Below are 19,105 nucleotides of genomic sequence, written 5' to 3' on the forward strand. Positions count from 1 at the left end.
TTTTTCTTAAGGTAAAATCTCAAGAGAAGCAGTTTGGCAAATAAACATTTTTCACTAGATGTGCCCTTTAAAATGATACACCATAACTAAATTGCAAATCCACTAATCAGCTATAACTCACCTACTACACTGGTCTTCAGTGGAAAAGTAGATTTGAAAGTCATCAGAATTATCATGGACGTAAAGAAAACAACACCGTTCGTCAAACTTGGATATGCTATAAAATTTCAATAAATAAGAATACTTATCATACTTAAGTTATGAGACCAATTTTAAATTTGTGAGAAAAGCTAGCAACAGATTTTTGTCCATTTTATAGATTTCTGAAAGATTCACTGAGGTTTATAACAGATGCCCCCAAGATTTGCCTTTTATTTCTCCATGAAATTTAAATAACAAGGACATTTATCTTGCTTATGCTTGAGTTTGTTTTTACGAACTGACTTTAAAATATGTAAGAACTTATTAGGGAGAGAGGCGGGGCAAGATGGCAGACTGGTGAGCTGTAAGTTTTAGTTACTCCTCCAGGAAAGTAGGTAAAAAGCCAGGAACTGCATGGACTGGACACCACAGAGCAGTCTGTCTTTGGGCATACTTCATACAACACTCATGAAAATGTCGAACTGCTGAGATCAGCGAAATCTGTAAGTTTTTGCGGCCAGGGAACCCGCGCCCCACCCTGCCAGGCTCAGTCCCGTGGGAGGAGGGGCTGCCAGCTCCGGGAAGGAGAAGGGAGAACTACAGTGGCAGCCCTTATCGGAAACTCATTCTGCTAATCCAAACTCCAACCATAGATAGACTGAGACCAGACACCAGAGAATCTGAGAGCAGCCAGCCCAGCAGAGAGGAAACAGGCATAGAAAAAAAAAACAACAACATGAAAAACTCCAAAATAAAAGCGGAGGATTTTTGGAGTTCTGGTGAACACAGAAAGGGGAAGGGCGGAGCTCAGGCCTTGAGGCGCATATGCAAATCCCGAAGAAAAGCTGATCTCTCTGCCCTGTGGACCTTTCCTTAATGGCCCTAATTGCTTTGTCTCTTAGCATTTCAATAACCCTTTAGATCTGTGAGGAGGGCCCTTTTTTGTAACCCTTTTTTCTTTTTCTAAAACAATTACTCTAAGAAGCCCAATACAGAAAGCTTCAAAGAATTGCAATTTGGGCATATCAAGTCAAGAGCAGAACTAAGAGAGCTCTGAGACAAAAGGCAATAATCCAGTGGCAGAGAAAATTCACTAAACACCACAACTTCCCAAGAAAAGGGGGGTGTCTGCTCACAGCCACCATCCTGGTGGACAGGAAACACTCCTGCCCATCGCCAGCCCCATAGCCCAGAGCTGCCCCAGACAACCCAGTGTGACGGAAGTGCTTCAAATAACAGGCACACACCACAAAACTGGGCGTGGACATTAGCCTTCCCTGCAACCTCAGCTGATTGTCCCAGAGTTGGGAAGGTGGAGCAGGGTGAATTAACAAAGCCCCATTCAGCCATCATTTCAGCAGACTGGGAGCCTCCCTACAGAGCCCAGCAGCCCAGAACTGCCCTGGGGGGACGGCACTCACCTGTGACATAGCACAGTCATCCCTCAACAGAGGACCGGGGGTGCACAGCCTGGAAGAGGGGCCCACTTGCAAGTCTCAGGAGCCATACGCCAATACCAAAGACTTGTGGGTCAGTGGCAGAGACAAACTGTGGCAGGACTGAACTGAAGGATTAGACTATTGCAGCAGCTTTAAAACTCTAGGATCATCAGGGAGATTTGATTGTTAGGGCCACCCCCCCTTCCCGACTGCCCAGAAACATGCCCCACATACAGGGCAGGCAACACCAACTACACACGCAAGCCCGGTACACCAATTGGGCCCCACAAGACTCACTCCCCCACTCACCAAAAAGGCTAAGCAGGGGAGAACTGGCTTGTGGAGAACAGGTGGCTCGCGGACGCCACCTGCTGGTTAGTTAGAGAAAGTGTACTCCACGAAGCTGTAGATCTGATAAATTAGAGATAAGGACTTCAATAGGTCTACAAACCCTAAAAGAACCCTATCAAGTTCAGCAAATGCCACAAGGCCAAAAACAACAGAAAATTATAAAGCATATGAAAAAACCAGATGATATGGATAACCCAAGCCCAAGCACCCAAATCAAAAGACCAGAAGAGACACAACACATAGAGCAGCTACTCAAAGAACTAAAGATGAACAATGAGACCATAGTACGGGATACAAAGGAAATCAAGAAGACTCTAGAAGAGCATAAAGAAGACATTGCAAGACTAAATAAAAAAATGGATGATCTTATGGAAATTAAAGAAACTGTTGACCAAATTGAAAAGATTCTGGACACTCATAGTACAAGACTAGAGGAAGTTGAACAACAAATCAGTGACCTGGAAGATGACAGAATGGAAAATGAAAGCATAAAAGAAAGAATGGGGAAAAAAATTGAAAAAATTGAAATGGACCTCAGGGATATGATAGATAATATGAAACGTCCAAATATAAGACTCATTGGTGTCCCAGAAGGGGAAGAAAAGGGTAAAGGTCTAGGAAGAGTATTCAAAGAAATTGTTGGGGAAAACTTCCCAAATCTTCAAAACAACATAAATACAGAAATCATAATTGCTCAGCGAACTCCAAATAGAATAAATCCAAATAAACCCACTCCGAGACATATACTGATCACACTGTCAAACACAGAAGAGAAGGAGCAAGTTCTGAAAGCAGCAAGAGAAAAGCAATTCACCACATACAAAGGAAACAGCATAAGACTAGGTAGTGACTACTCAGCAGCCACCATGGAGGCAAGAAGGCAGTGGCACGATATATTTAAAATTCTGAGTGAGAAAAATTTCCAGCCAAGAATATTTTATCCAGCAAAGCTCTCCTTCAAATTTGAGGGAGAGCTGAAATTTTTCACAGACAAACAAGTGCTGAGAGAATTTGCTAACAAGAGACCTGCCCTACTGGAGATACTAAAGGGAGCCCTACAGACAGAGAAACAAAGACAGGACAGAGAGACTTGGAGAAAGGTTCAGTACTAAAGAGATTCGGTATGGGTACAATAAAGGATATTAATAGAGAGAGGGAAAAATATGGCAAACATAAACCAAAGGATAAGATGGCTGATTCAAGAAATGCCTTCACGGTTTTAACGTTGAATGTAAATGGATTAAACTCCCCAATTAAAAGATATAGATTCGCGGAATGGATCAAAAAAAATGAACCATCAATATGTTGCATACAAGAGACTCATCTTAGACACAGGGACACAAAGAAACTGAAAGTGAAAGGATGGAAAAAATATTTCATGCAAGCTACAGCCAAAAGAAAGCAGGTGTAGCAATATTAATCTCAGATAAAATAGACTTCAAATGCAGGGATGTTTTGAGAGACAAAGAAGGCCACTACATACTAATAAAAGGGGCAATTCAGCAAGAAGAAATAACAATCGTAAATGTCTATGCACCCAATCAAAGTGCCACAAAACACATGAGAGAAACACTGGAAAAACTAAAGGAAGCAATTGATGTTTCCACAATAATTGTGGGAGACTTCAACACATCACTCTCTCCTATAGATAGATCAACCAGACAGAAGACCAATAAGGAAATTGAAAACCTAAACAATCTGATAAATGAATTAGATTTAACAGACATATACAGGACATTACATCCCAAATCACCAGGATACACATACTTTTCTAGTGCTCATGGAACTTTCTCCAGAATAGATCATATGCTGGGACATAAAACAAGCCTCAATAAATTTAAAAAGATTGAAATTATTCAAAGCACATTCTCTGACCACAATGGAATACAATTAGAAGTCAATAACCATCAGAGACTTAGAAAATTCACAAAGACCTGGAGGTTAAACAACACACTCCTAAACAATCACTGGGTTAAAGAAGAAATAGCAAGAGAAATTGCTAAATATATAGAGATGAATGAAAATGAGAACACAACATACCAAAACCTATGGGATGCAGCAAAAGCAGTGCTAAGGGGGAAATTTATAGCACTAAACACATATATTAAAAAGGAAGAAAGAGCCAAAATCAAAGAACTAATGGATCAACTGAAGAAGCTAGAAAATGAACAGCAAACCAATCCGAAACCAAGTAGAAGAAAAGAAATAACAAGGATTAAAGCAGAAATAAATGACATAGAGAACAAAAAAACAATAGAGAGGATAGATATCACCAAAAGTTGGTTCTTTGAGAAGATCAACAAGATTGACAAGCCCCTAGCTAGACTGACAAAATCAAAAAGAGAGAAGACCCATATAAACAAAATAATGAATGAAAAAGGTGACATAACTGCAGATCCTGAAGAAATTAAAAAAATTATAAGAGGATATTATGAACAACTGTATGGCAACAAACTGGATAATGTAGAAGAAATGGACAATTTCCTGGAAACATATGAACAACCTAGACTGACCAGAGAAGAAATAGAAGACCTCAATCAACCCATCACAAGCAAAGAGATCCAATCAGTCATCAAAAAGCTTCCCACAAATAAATGCCCAGGGCCAGATGGCTTCATAGGGGAATTCTACCAAACTTTCCAGAAAGAACTGACACCAATCTTACTCAAACTCTTTCAAAACATTGAAGAAAAGGGAACACTACCTAACTCATTTTATGAAGCTAACATCAATCTAATACCAAAACCAGGCAAAGATGCTACAAAAAATGAAAACTACCGGCCAATCTCCCTAATGAATATAGATGCAAAAATCCTCAACATAATACTTGCAAATCGAATCCAAAGACACATTAAAAAAATCATACACCATGACCAAGTGGGGTTCATTCCAGGCATGCAAGGATGGTTCAACATAAGAAAAACAATCAATGTATTACAACACATTAAAAATTCGAAAGGGAAAAATCAATTGATCATCTCAGTAGATGCTGAAAAAGCATTTGACAAAATCCAACATCCCTTTTTGATAAAAACACTTCAAAAGGTAGGAATTGAAGGAAACTTCCTCAACATGATAAAGAACATATATGAAAAACCCACAGCCAGCATAGTAGTCAATGGTGAGAGACTGAAAGCCTTCCCTCTAAGATCAGGAACAAGACAAGGATGCCCTCTGTCACCACTGTTATTCAACATTGTGCTGGAAGTGCTAGCCAGGGCAATCCGGCAAGACAAAGAAATAAAAGGCATCCAAATTGGAAAAGAAGAAGTAAAACTGTCATTGTCTGTAGATGATATGATCTTATATCTAGAAAACCCTGAGAAATCAATGATACAGCTACTAGAGCTAATAAACAAATTTAGCAAAGTAGCAGGATACAAGATTAATGCACATAAGTCAGTAATGTTTCTATATGCTAGAAATGAACAAACTGAAGAGACACTCAAGAAAAAGATACCGTTTTCAATAGCAACTAAAAAAATCAAGTACCTAGGAATAAACTTAACCAAAGATGTAAAAGACCTATACAAAGAGAACTACGTAACTCTACTAAAAGAAATAGAAGGGGACCTTAAAAGATGGAAAAATATTCCATGTTCATGGTTAGGAAGGCTAAATGTCATTAAGATGTCAATTCTACCCAAACTCATCTACAGATTCAATGCAATCCCAATCAAAATTCCAACAACCTACTTTGCAGACTTGGAAAAGCTAGTTATCAAATTTATTTGGAAAGGGAAGATGCCTTGAATTGCTAAAGACACTCTAAAAAAGAAAAACGAAGTGGGAGGACTTACACTCCCTGACTTTGAAGCTTATTATAAAGCCACAGTTGCCAAAACAGCATGGTACTGGCACAAAGATAGATATATAGATCAATGGAATCGAACTGAGAATTCAGAGATAGACCCTCAGATCTATGGCCGACTGATCTTTGATAAGGCCCCCAAAGTCACCGAACCCATGAATCTCGAAGACAGTTGTATAAAAATGTAGCTTATGAGGGGTGACAGTGGGATTGGGAATGCCATAAGGACCAAACTCCACTTTGTCTAGTTTATGGATCGATGTGGAGAAAAGTAGGGGAAGGAAACAAACAGACAAAGGTACCCAGTGTTCTTTTTTACTTCAATTGCTCTTTTTCACTCTAATTATTATTCTTGTTATTTTTGTGTGTGTGCTAATGAAGGTGTCAGGGATTGATTTAGGTGATGAATGTACAACTATGTAATGGTACTGTAAACAATCGAAAGTACAATTTGTTTTGTATGACTGCGTGGTATGTGAATATATCTCAATAAAATGATGATTCAAAAAAAAAAAGAACTTATTAGGTATTCAGTGCTAAGTAAAGTATATGGGTGACAGAAAAGACAATACAATATGGTCCCTGCCCTCAAGGAATTTATAATGTCATGAAAGAGACAAGAAAGGCACTTGTGAGGTAATTCATTATGATACAAACAGGATTTCTAGACTTGGAGAGTATCAGGACACAGTACTTATAACTATGTAAGGGACTATCACAGTTAGTAGTGTAACACTGCAAATGTTCAAACACATGCTCTTTATCATCTCAATCTTGGAGCCCTTTACATATTCCCACTGATGGTTGAAATGGCAGCCAGAGGTGTGTCTTGATTTCCTCAAGGCTAATGAAGATGAGAAGGTACAAACAGAAGGTTCTTGACTACATGTTCTCATACAACCTAGACACTGAGTAATATGTTTTTGAAAACGTTCAGCATCTTTTGAATTACCTTGTATTTTCTGGGCAGTATAACCCAAACGCACTATGTTCTAAAATTGTTTCTCTCCCTTTAAAGCAACAAAAACATGGTCCTAATATCATGAAACACTGTGATGTGTCCAGGACAGGATTGTACTGCATTTGAAGGTAATTGGGGATTTGTCCAATGACCTGTGGTAGTCTCAAAATCAGAGAAACGACAGAGAGTTCTAGTCCAAACCCTTCTATTGATGGATAAAGAAACTGACCCAGAGAGTTTGAGAGAGTTTCCCAAGGTAACACAGCAGAGGAGGGATTAGAACTCACATCTTCTTCAGAGCTACCTCCACCCTTGGATATCCTGACATGATGATGAGCTCGGATGAGTTGTATCAGCCCTGCTTGGGGAATGCCACATGACTCACACCCAAGTGGTCACCACTCCTGACTCAAAAGGCAAATGCCACAACTCCTCTTAGAAAATACCACAATATCCTTGGCTCTGTTACTTTGCCCAGGAGAGACCCCATCCTAATGTAATTACCAAAAAACTCCCGACTTCAGCTCTGGGGGCCCCTGAGTACTTGAACTTCAGTGGTTCAACCAAGACCGATTTTCTCTTTCTAGAGACATAACTTTACTTTTTAAAAAGTTTGAGACAAGTGGGTTTTGTCCACTGGATATGAGAAAAACTTCTGAGTTATGATAAACCAAAAAGTCTTTACTAACAATATACTATGAACTACTAGCTCAGGCAGGAACAATGAAAAAAATCCATCTTGGATTCCATTGAAGATGAGAATATTATATATTATATAAATAAGTAGAAACATCACATGCATTAAATATCATTTTCTTAGATGTTCTTACCTTACTCCTCTAATGGAAGAGGCTGTAAAATTCCATTCGTGTATTTGTTTCTGTAGGTATCAAAGACAGAAGTCAATAGTTTGATTTTTTTTTTAAATCAAAGGGAAGCAAATAATCATTTTTTGTTTTATTCTATAGTCAATCATTTCTGCTATTTTACTTTCAATAGAGCATCAGGGGTTAAAGCAACATACTTTGTATAACTTCGAACACCAGAAATATTTTCTAATGTATTAAAAAATTCATTTCTGTCTATAATCCAGTTTAGAGCAAATGATCTAAATTTGAGATGATCTAAATTGGATGTAGAAACAAGAACTACACAGTGGCCCAACATCTTCTATCAATATATCAGCATACCTTAACATGAGTTTGGGAATAGCCGATGGATGAGTGACCTGCAGAAATATTTGGAGAAGACTGTGGCAAACAGCACTCAGTGTTCACCGATCTCCATTTCTTCTTCTCCCTGGGCACACAGTGAGGCTGTATTTCCCAGTCTCCTTTGCAGCTAGGTTGGGCCATATGACTGAGTTCTGGCCAACAGAATGAGAGGAGTGATGCACGCCACCTGCAGGCCTGGCTCATGAAAAGCTCCACACCAATTCTCTACATTCTCTTTCCCCATCCACTACATGAAGGAACAGGGCCACCTGCCAACCTGGATATGACATGAGCCATAAATAAATCTGTACCATGCTGAGGCATTGAGATTTGGGGGCTGTTTATTTTAGCAGCTAGCCTATCACAATTAATAAAAAGACTTACCAGGATTTCAATCTGCCAAAGATGCAGTTTATTTATTTTTTTAACAACTCTGTTCTCCCCCCTCCATTCCCTTCCCTTAAACTTCACACAAAGCAAAGCCACAGAAAGAAGGTCTGAAATCTTGGTTTCTGAACAGCCATGGGCTACAATACCAATATGTCACAACAGAAAATGATTTTAAATGGGAAAATACTTTTGGTTGGCCTAAGCAGTGTCATAAATGACGAGTGAAGCCACCCAGGGAGGAGAAGAGTGAGAGCCGAGTAAGCAGATGGCTCAGGAGAACAGCCACGAGCAGTCAGCTAACACATCTCCTGCCATCTTATTGCAATGGCAACAGAAAGAGACTGGGAAGATGGTTCCCAATGGGAGATGACCCATCCATACATGTTGATTAAGCACATATTACATGCCAGGCAAAGTGCCAGGCACGGAGGACAGCAGTGAATAACAAAGCCCTTGTGGGGCTTCCATTTGAGTGAGGGGAGATGGGTGATAAACTGAATAATTATATAGGTGATGGATGGTGTAAGTGCTATGAAGAAAAATAAAGCAGGGGAAAGCATGAAGGTAGGGCAGGGGATCACAATGTTAGACCGGATACTCAGGGAAGGCCTCTCTGATAACTTGTGAGCAGGAAGCCAAAGGAGGTGAAGGGAGGAGCCACATGGATATCTGGGGGAAGAGTTCTAGGCAGAGGGAACAGCAAGTGCAAAGGCCCTGAGGCAGGAGTGTGCTTGGCATGTTCGAGGGCCAGCAAGGAGACAAGTGAGGCGGGAGCAGAGTTGAGTGAAGGGGGAACAAGAAAGAAGGTTGGAGGGCTGATGAGAACAGATCACCCTGTGGGCCACCACCAGGACTTCAGCTTTTACTATGCCTGAGACAGAAGCCACTGGGGGCTGTGAAAAATGAAATATGAAAGGCATCAAAAAGGATTCAATCACATAGACATTCCTGTACAAAAGCTGGGGCCTGCATAATTGGAAGAAGGAATTTGGGGGAAGAAGGATGAGAGCAAAAGTGCACAGGTATGTTAGACCCTATGGGGCCAGCTCAGGGGGGTGGTAAGAAGACAGTCTGGCTCATATCAGGGAGAAAGAGAAAGGGAGGATTACATAAAGGCTTGAACACTTGGTAAGAGAGTCTTGAGTTTTATCTAGAAAGCCAAGGTTGTCAGTAATGATTGGGGCTATCAGGAGGATGAGGACCAGGGCAAGTGGGTTTTCTGGTTGTTTTGTTTTGTTTTTAAATTAAGATTTTTTTTAAAAAATTGAAGTATAATATACATAGAAAAGGGCACAGATCATAAGTGTTCAGCTCAATAAATTTTCAGAAAATGAATATCCCCTGGAACTAGCATTCTAATCAAAACACATCACCAGCAGCATCCCAGAAGCCCCCCTCATCACTTTCTCATACCCCAAGTCACTAAGTCATCCCCCACCTCCCAAGGGCAACCCCTATTCTGACATCTAACACCATGGAGCGTTTTGCCTGTTCTGAGATATTACATAAATGGAACCATGAAGTACGTGCTCTCTTGTGCCTGCAAGTAGAATCTTTCATAAAAAATACTGGGTTATGGAAGGCAGGGCTGGGGACATTGCTTCTGATTTGGTTCCCAGCTCAGTCAATGGGCACCAAGTACCTGATCAGGGAATCTCTGACCACCATTCTCTTCTGAGCCACCTGTTTGGCAGCATCCTAATGTTTTCAGAGCTGGGGTATTTTACCCTATCCAAGCCACAATGAGGAAATGGTTTTATGATGGTAGTTTCTCATGTCAGTATCAGAAGCCCCCAATAAAAGTGCATTCAGTGAGTGGACTAGGCAGAAGTGGGCCTGGAAGTCAAAGGTGGGGCACACCTCCAGGGTCCCAACTCGGCTTCAGCCCCATCCCACAGTGCCAATGCTGAAGGACAAGGAGGGGCTCGGAGATATGTGACAGTTTTGTATTAAGAGCGTAGACTTTTTGTGTAAGTTTGTCCGGTGGCTGACATAAGTGTAAAAGGCACAAAAAACAAGAGCTTTCCGAAACCAGCAGCCCTACCAGTATGGACAACACTGTTGGACTTTGGGGGCCAAGAGAAGCTGAGGGAGAACTGCATCTGTTCCAGCTCTGGGAGGCCTCCTTGCATTGGTGTGCTGGAGGCAGCTTGCACCAGCTTGGGGAGGCCAATTTTGGACATCTCTTCCTAACCCCATGTTCAGTGACCTGATGTTGGTTGCTTGAAACTGGCTTTGGTGGGAGTATTTATCCCACAGAGATCAGCAATCACTACAAGTCAGGGTCTCCTCCTCACACCCCTGGAGACATGGTTGTTAAACCTTTACCAGCATACCTTGGCCTCCTTACTTCCAATAAGTTTCTGAATTCTTAGCTCATAACCCAGGACCTTTGTCTCATTGTACAGTGATGTTCTATGCAGGTGTAGATGTGCAGTCCCTTCTCACCATCTATAGCCCACCAAGAAAAAGTGCAACACCATGTAGAGAAATGTCATCATCTTCTCGGCAAATCCGCTGGGTTTCAAAACCAGAATTTCAAAAGAGTAAATGAAGCAAAAGCAAAGCCTTCCTCTCCAAACAAGAGAGGCAATTTATATTTCTCTTAGTTCCACTGACAACTACAAGCACTTGTGCAAGACATGTCATCATTTAAGGAAAATTAGCATTTGCTGCTTATATAGTTCTCTATTAACTATTATAGACTACATACAACAAGGTAAAATATGTACAACTAGTGAGATATTATATGTACCAATGGAAATTTCCTTTAAGGGCCAGTAACCATTATAGGATTCAAATGAGATGGGAAAAATTTGTCAAATTCCATGACATCAAAACCATTTTCCTCTAAAAGTATGGAGAGTCACTTTAGTAGCTTTAATTTTTTCTGCAACTACTTTTCAAAATGTGAGGTATATTGCACCTCTATCAATGAAATAGTGAGACTACAGATCCTAATCTTGGAAATGCTTTTGTATCACAGTAGAGTCAATGACTCAAAGAAAATAATCAGGGTTGGTCCCTAGCACAATCGTCTTGAGACTGAGGACAGGGTGCTACTTGGAGGTTAATACCTGGAGGGAGCTTCAGGGTGGGGTAGGGTGGGGTGGGGTGGGGTGGGGTGGTGCTGGCGATAGCCCGTTTCCTTGACCTGTACTGGTTACTCAGGTGTGTTCACTTAGTAAAAAATTCATCAAACTGCACATTTATGACTTACTTCACCAAAAGGCTTAAAAAGGGGGCAAATTAAATAGAAAGATGTATGCATTCTTCAAATGAGATTATATATATATATATATATATATATATATTTGAATAAGCATTTCATGTATGCACTTGATTATAGCTTTAATTTCTATCCGTTGCACTGGAGTATTTAATGCACACAGTGCAGGGAAAAAAATACACAAGCATTTCATGGCAGCTGGGCTTCACAAATGGCTGCAGATGATTTCTGAAAAGACGATTGCTTCTGAAGTTAAATATTGGACAAAGTTATTGTCCTCCAATTGAGACATGGAGACTACTTCTGATGAGTTTCTAATATGAATTCGAGCTTTTGCTTTTTCTCCAATGTTGCCATTTTATTTTTGAAGATAATGTTTATCTTTACCTGATTGAAACATAATTGTTCACACTCTTTGTCTCCAGGAGGAAACAACAATCCTTCTTTTTGTCAAGTTAATGGCAGAACTCTCCCCACACTCCATGAAAATATATCTGCATAGCAAATAGATATATCTAGTGCACTCACCAAAGGCGCTACATCTCTTTTTCACTGCAAAATATTTTATTTAAGAAAAAAACCGATCAGACACTTTAGCTAAATGGAGATGAAAAAATCTAGCTGTTACGTAAAACATCGGGTCCAGCTCAACATTTCTGCAACTTCTTTAATGGGCAATTAAAATGTTTTCTTGCTTATATTGCTGTCATAAGTTGGAATGGTATAAATTTGACAATAGCTCTGGACGTTTTCAACACATGTACCCTTTAATCCAGAAGGTCCTGAAACCCTTGGACAAGTGTGGTAGGCTGCAACTGGCAGGATGTGCACTGGTATATCATTTGCAAGAGCAAAAATGTAGAGACCTAAACGTGCATCATTAGGAAAATGGTGAACTAAATTATGGTTCATCCATACCAGGAAATATACCAGATGACATGGGACCATAGGGAATAATATATTTAGAAAATCAAGTGGGTCAATGTGTGCTAATATGACAAACTGTCCCTGATGTGAGTTTTTAAGTAGCAGAACAATAAATATACTGTATGGTCTCACTTTGATGAAAATGCCTTGCAGGATACACATACACACATACATACACAATGTATTTATAAATGAGTTTAGAACAAGGTATAAGAGGATAGCTGCCAAATCACTGGGGATGGGGGTGGGAATGGACACCACATTTAAGGGATATGGAGGGAGTTTCCCTTTATCCCTTATCTGCATCCTTATGCTTTAACTTTAAAGAAAAACACAATGAACAAAAACCAAGACTGTATTAGTTATATATATAACTAATATATATATATTATGTACATATGTATACATATATGTGTGTGTTTATGTATATATGTATATATACGTATACACACATGCACACACACACACACACACACACACAATCTCCCATAATTCAGAAATTAGGCATGGGTGCCTGCATTTTCAAATACGATAACATAGCTCTTCTACTTGAAAATCTAACCTTTGATTCAATAATACAGAACAAAGAGAGAGCTGTTTGTGAATTTTTTCCCTTACCATTTCTGTGGGTGAGACATGCCATAAAGAAACCATTCTCTCCTCGGCTTCGTTGTTTATAGACACATAAGAAGGTTGGTAGACTTCGATTGGTTCTATCACCAGAACCTAAAATAAGAAGAGACTTCGGTAACGCATGGGACTAGAAAACATAGGGCACCCTGCCTGATGCGGAAGTGGGAAGATTCAGACTGAACAAATGCTTGAGTACTGCCTACACGCCACACACCAAGTCCCTGACCATATAAGGCTTATGCTCTAACTGGGCAGGCTGAAAAACAAACAGATAGGATATGCCACAGAAGGTCATGTAGAGCTCTGAAGAAAACCGTGCAGAATAAAGGTGAGAGTGGCTAAGAAAAGCCTTTCCAAGGAGGTGGCAGAGAAGCAAAAGGGAGGCTATGGTTTTTACAAGAGAAATAAGGAAGCAGACTGGGATGTTCTGCAGGTACCCAGCATCTGTAGAAAATGCAAGGAAATGAAAAGTGGGGTGACATTTCTTCAGTAAATATTTTATTTAATGAGAGAGAGGGAGATCCAAAACAAACAAAGCAAGATATTTAATATGCTAAACCTGGATAGAGATTACATGCATGTCCTGGTTCTTTTTTGCACCTTTCAGTAGGTTTTACATATTTCATAATTGAAAGATTTTAAAAACTTACTACCTAGGAGTGAAATAAGTACAATAATTTCAAACAATTCAGTCCTTTACGAGATGCTTAATCAAATTATTGGAAACAGCATGTTCACAAAAATCTCATGGCATAAATATGAAACGCAATTATCTGAAGTTCAGTTTCCAGGCTGCTTAGATATCTTATTTATGACTCCTTATAAAATGGTCATCAAATTGAAACCAAAAATTATGGAAAGGTAGAAGCAATTTTGCTTTTCAGTAAAATTTTAAAAATTAATTAGTGGCAATAGAGGCAAACCAAAGCTCAACAGGAAAGAGCTTTTGAATTCCAAGTTTTTGCTATTAGTACTGCATTGTTTTAGAGCAGAATTTTTCTGCCTCAGCACTATTGGTATTTTGGGTCAGATAATTCTTTGTTTGGGGGACTATCCTATGCTGGGGGATGTTTACCAGCATTCCTGGCCTCTACCCATCAGTCAACTTCCCCCCTCCCCAGTAGTGACAACTAAAAATGTCCCCAGACATTGCCAAATGTACCCCTGGTTGGCAAAATCACCCCCAGTTGAGAATGACTATTTTAGAGGCTATAGCCAACTTTTTCCAGTGAGTTAATCCATCATTTGTTGAATCTACATAAGCTGATGGTTACACTAACATTTTAAATTACTCTAAAAGTTTTCTTCCTTTCAGAATATTCAATAATTAGATTCTACCAATCCAAAGTTTCTTTTCTTATCTTAAAGAAATGGATTTAACATATCTTACTGGAAATCTGAGTCCATTAGCAACTTTGTTTGTTGCCTCACAAATTACGTCTAACCAGAAGTTAAGCCGTTCTTGCCTAGGTGAATGTTTGATAATGGGTTTCTTGAAGCGCTGAATTAATAATAAGTTCTGAACTAATGATTGCAGGTACCTGGAAAAATCACAAACATCAATAAATTCGATTCTTAAATAAATGGAATTTAATTCTATTCCCTTTAAAAGAGGCTTCCCCAAATTATATTATGTAATGAGCGTTTCTTATACAATCCCTTGGAGGCCACATAACCAATTTAAAAAAACCCGAAACAGTAGGCAAAATAAGTCAGTCCAACAAAATCATACAACATGGCTTTTAACCAACATTGGGCTAAACCTCAATTTTGGTACACAGTGTCCAAAGTGTAGGGATTGGCAGGCATTTGGTGACTGTTTTAGGTAACAAGAGCAAGTAGTTTGAAATTCAAAAAACTGCAAAATGACAAAATTTCGAACACATTTTTATGTCTTCTGGATGAATTGTCCCTTTTATTAATATATAGTGTCCTTGTCTCTCGTTTTACATTTGAAGTTTAATTTGTCTGATATTAATATAGCTACTCCCACTTTTTTCTGTTTGTTGTTGACATGAAACATCTTTTTCCAACCTTTCACTTTCAATCTATTTCTGTCTTGTGTCTAAAGTGAGTTTCTTGTAGACAGCATATAGATGGATTCTGTTTTTAAATCCATTCTGCCAGTCTACATCTTTTTATTGGGGAACTTAATCCATTAACATTTAGTTTTATTACTGTAAGGGCAGTATGTTTTTCTACCATTTTGTCTTTTGGATTTTATATGTCATATCTTATTTTTTTCTCTCTCTGCGTTTACACTTCCTGATAGTCTTCATTTCTACTCTTCCCCAAACCTTTCTCTCCTATCTTTTCCTATCAGCCTGTAGCACTCCCTTTAGTATTTCTTGTAGCACTGATCTCTTTTTCACAAACTCTCTCAGTGTCTGTCTGTCTGAGAATATTTTAATCTCTCTCTCATTTTTGAAGGACAGTTTTGCCAGATATAGAATTCTTGGTTGGCAGTTTTTCTCTTTCAATATCTTAAAATATCCTACCACTGCTTTCTTGGCTCCATGGTTTCTGTGGAGAAATCTGTACATAGTTTTATTGAGCTACCCTTGTTTGTGATGGATTGCTTTTCTCTTGCTTTCAGAATTCTCTCTGTCTTTGACATTGGACAATCTGATCAGTAAGTGTCTTGGAGTAGGTCTACTGGGATCTGTCTGGGGTACGCTGCACTTCTGGAATCTGTAATTTTATGTTTTTCATAAGAGTTGGGAAATTTTCAGTGATTATTTTTTCTATTATTCTTTGTGCCCATTTTCCCTTCTCTTCTGCTTCTGGGACATGCATAACATGTATATTTGTGTGCTTCATGTTGTCATTCAGTTCCCTAAGATGCTGCTCGTATTTTTCCATTCTTTCCCTATCTGTTCTTTTGTGTGTATGATTTCAGATTTCATTTTCCAGTACACTGATCCTTTCTTCTGCCTCTTCAAATCTACTGTTGTATGTCCCCATTGTGTTTTTCATCCCTCCTAATGTGCCTTTCGTTCCCATAAGTTATGCCATTTGTTTTCTCAAGCTTACAAATTCTTTATGGTCATCCAGTATCTTCTTTATATCCTTATCTCTTTTGCCACATTTTCCTTCAGCTCATTGATTTGATTTAGAAGATTTGTTTGAACATCTTTAATTAGTTGTTTCAATTCCTGTATCTCAGTTGAAGTGTTAGTTTGTTCCATTGACTGGTCCGTATTTTCATGTTTCCTAGAATGGCTCATTATTTTTACCTATCTAGGCATCTGATTTTCTTGATTAGTTTATTCTGGAGCTTGTTTTCACTCTTTTACCTAGGGTTTTTTGTTGTTGTTGTTGTTGTTGGTTGGCTTTGTTCTCTATCTGTTCATTGGTATTCAGTTCAACTTATTCTAGACCTCTAACATAGCTTCTGTATAGTTGATCAGAATTATTCAGCTCTGTTTTTCTGGTCTTGCCCTGCCTCTATGTAACCTTTCTGTTAGAGGATCTCCCCAGATATGATCAACTCCAATGACTCCAATCAGATTTTCCCAGTCCAGTCAGGCCCAGGTCTCAGGAGAAGAGTGTATATATGAAGTTTCCCTGAGAATGAGTGCATTGCTTTTTAATTAAACTTTTATTTTGAGACAACTGAATATTTGCATGCAGTTATAAAAATAACACATAAAGTTGGTGCATTGGGCTATCGGGGGAGGGGGTCAGGGTATGATGGAACTCTGTGTATGGGGTTAGTATTGTTTTTGCAACTGTTCGTATAACTGTGAATTTATTTCAAAATTAAAAAAAAATAACACAGAAAGATCCCATGTACACTTTTCCCCAAGCTTCCCCAATGGTAACTATAACACAATATCACAACCAGGACTTTGACATTGATACGGCAGGGATAAAGAACATTTCCATCACCACAAGGATCAGTCATGTTGATAGCCACACCTACTTCCCTCCTTCTTCCACCCTCCACCTTGACCCCTGGCAACCATTAATTTTGAAACTCATTGTCTTTTATTTCAAAAAAAATTATATCTGACCAGGCACACTTTGATAACACCTTTTCTGTCTTTGGACAGCTCTAACATTTTGAAACATAGCTGCCAGTTGCCAGGTAGTGGTGGCCTTGTCCTCACTGGCACTGAACAGATTCGATTCAGTTGCATGCATTACAGTATTATTTTACCCACTGAGGGTAAAATCTGGAGCTATCCTGGGAAGGTTAGCTTGACTCCAACTGAACTGCTTGGGTACCAATGCTATCAATCAGGCCAGGTGCCTATGTAATGGGAAGGTACCCAACCCTGGGATTTCCTCTACCTGGAGTCAGTTCCATCCAGCCCAGAAACAGGAGTGTACCTTTAGATAAGGAATCGGGAGACAGCAGCCATTTCCCAAGGGCAGAGGGCCTGGCCTGGCTCTGTGTTCTCTCAGCCCCAGAGAACTTTGAAGAGACTACTACAATTTGGGTGTCAAATTTAAGGTCCTTCAGGCTAGGAAGAAACGCAGTCAAACTAAATCTGACAAGAGATTTCTGCCCTTGGGAACCCAGACTGGCCTACTTTGCTGGGGAATAAGAGAAGGAAGATAATTAAAATTTTCAAATCATGCAAGTAATCCATATGCATTTTAGAAAAATCAGAAAACAGATTAAAAACAACAAAAAAATAAGATTTAAAGCTTCTTGCAAGGTTACCTCCCTGAGAGAACCACTGTTAATATCTTGGAGAAAATTCCTCATTCATTCATTCATGATATAAATATCTACTGAACATCCACCATGCAATTACAGCAATGAATAAGATAACCACAGCTCTATTGCAGGTTAATATCTATTGGGGAAGTCAGATATTGCTCAATCCTCCCAGACTTTTCCCTATGAATCACAAATCAGACACATATTTTGAATTAAAATGAGATCATAGAAAACAGTGGTTCTCAAAATGTGGCCCTCAGATCAGCAGCATCAGCTTGCATTTGTAAATGCAAATTCTTAGGCCCTACCACAACCCAATGAACCAGAAATCCTCAAGACAGGCCCCACAATCTGTGTTTTAATCAACACAGGTGACCCTGAAGCGCACTAAAGTTTAAGAACCACCGATACAGAAAAATACAGCCTACAACTGGTTTTTCTTACTCTATGACAAACCATGAACACATTTCCAAGTCACCAAATACTCTTTACCACACAGTTTAATGTCTGCATGATGGGTTAACCTAGGGCTGTTGCTGTGCCATCTTTTTCTTGACTATACCCTATTATTGGTCTTTTAGGTTAGTTTCACTTTTCATTTGTCATGGATATCATTTTCTTGGTGTGCTTTTTAGCTTTAATTATCTGCTTTCTTGCAAATGCATAATATGTACTAGTTACAAAGAATATTTTGTCCTTAAGGACCTGGAGTGCTTGAAGAAGTTAATGAGATTGAGAGACTAATCCTGGGATATACCATGTAGGGATATATTCTGTGCGTATGTGTGAGTGTGTGTATGTGTCTGTCTTTTCTTCTCTTAAAAGCAAGTGAGTTCTCAGAGCTGTCATGTCTCCCCTAACTTGGCTTTCATTGAAGATGTCAGAAGGAAAAACTTAGCAATTGTTATTGTTTCCAGAGATTACACTTTTTCTGCCTGGGGGAAACATTTCAGAACAAGATCATATTTTGAAATGGGTGATGACAATGCATAGATGAGACTTACCAGACTGGAGGCTTCAGTTTGAATAACTTTTCTGCTGCTTGGACCGCCTTCCCAACATCATTTGCCAACATGCTTACGTTGAAGAACTGACCCACATCCCAGTAATTGCTCATTTTCTCCAAGCAACCTTTCCTCCCCAACACACTGTTCAGTCGGACACCTTAAGAATTTGAATTTTAGATAAAGTTAAGAAAAATATTTCCAGTTTCTCTATCATGCAAGCCTTTAGACACAAGAAAGTATTTTATTTTGGCTACTGTTTCAGAAAACAGTTGATTGTTCCTTCTGAAATAAAATATAAGTTATCTGAGCTTGTATTTTAAAAATTTTAAC

At 39.2% G+C, this 19,105-nt stretch overlaps 1 protein-coding gene across 1 annotated transcript in view; it reads right to left on the reverse strand.

The window, feature by feature from the left end:
• LOC119524183 (mitogen-activated protein kinase kinase kinase 15-like) overlaps window positions 1-19,105 on the reverse strand; it is a 162,154-nt gene that overhangs the window by 37,524 nt on the left and 105,525 nt on the right. The window contains 5 exon segments of the mRNA XM_037822819.1: window positions 122-217; window positions 7,534-7,583; window positions 13,082-13,189; window positions 14,487-14,637; window positions 18,773-18,932. Of these exon segments, the coding sequence (XP_037678747.1) occupies window positions 122-217; window positions 7,534-7,583; window positions 13,082-13,189; window positions 14,487-14,637; window positions 18,773-18,932 (565 nt within the window).

Source organism: Choloepus didactylus, chromosome Y, assembly GCF_015220235.1.
Source record: "Choloepus didactylus isolate mChoDid1 chromosome Y, mChoDid1.pri, whole genome shotgun sequence".
Classification (NCBI taxonomy): Eukaryota; Metazoa; Chordata; class Mammalia; order Pilosa; family Megalonychidae; genus Choloepus; species Choloepus didactylus.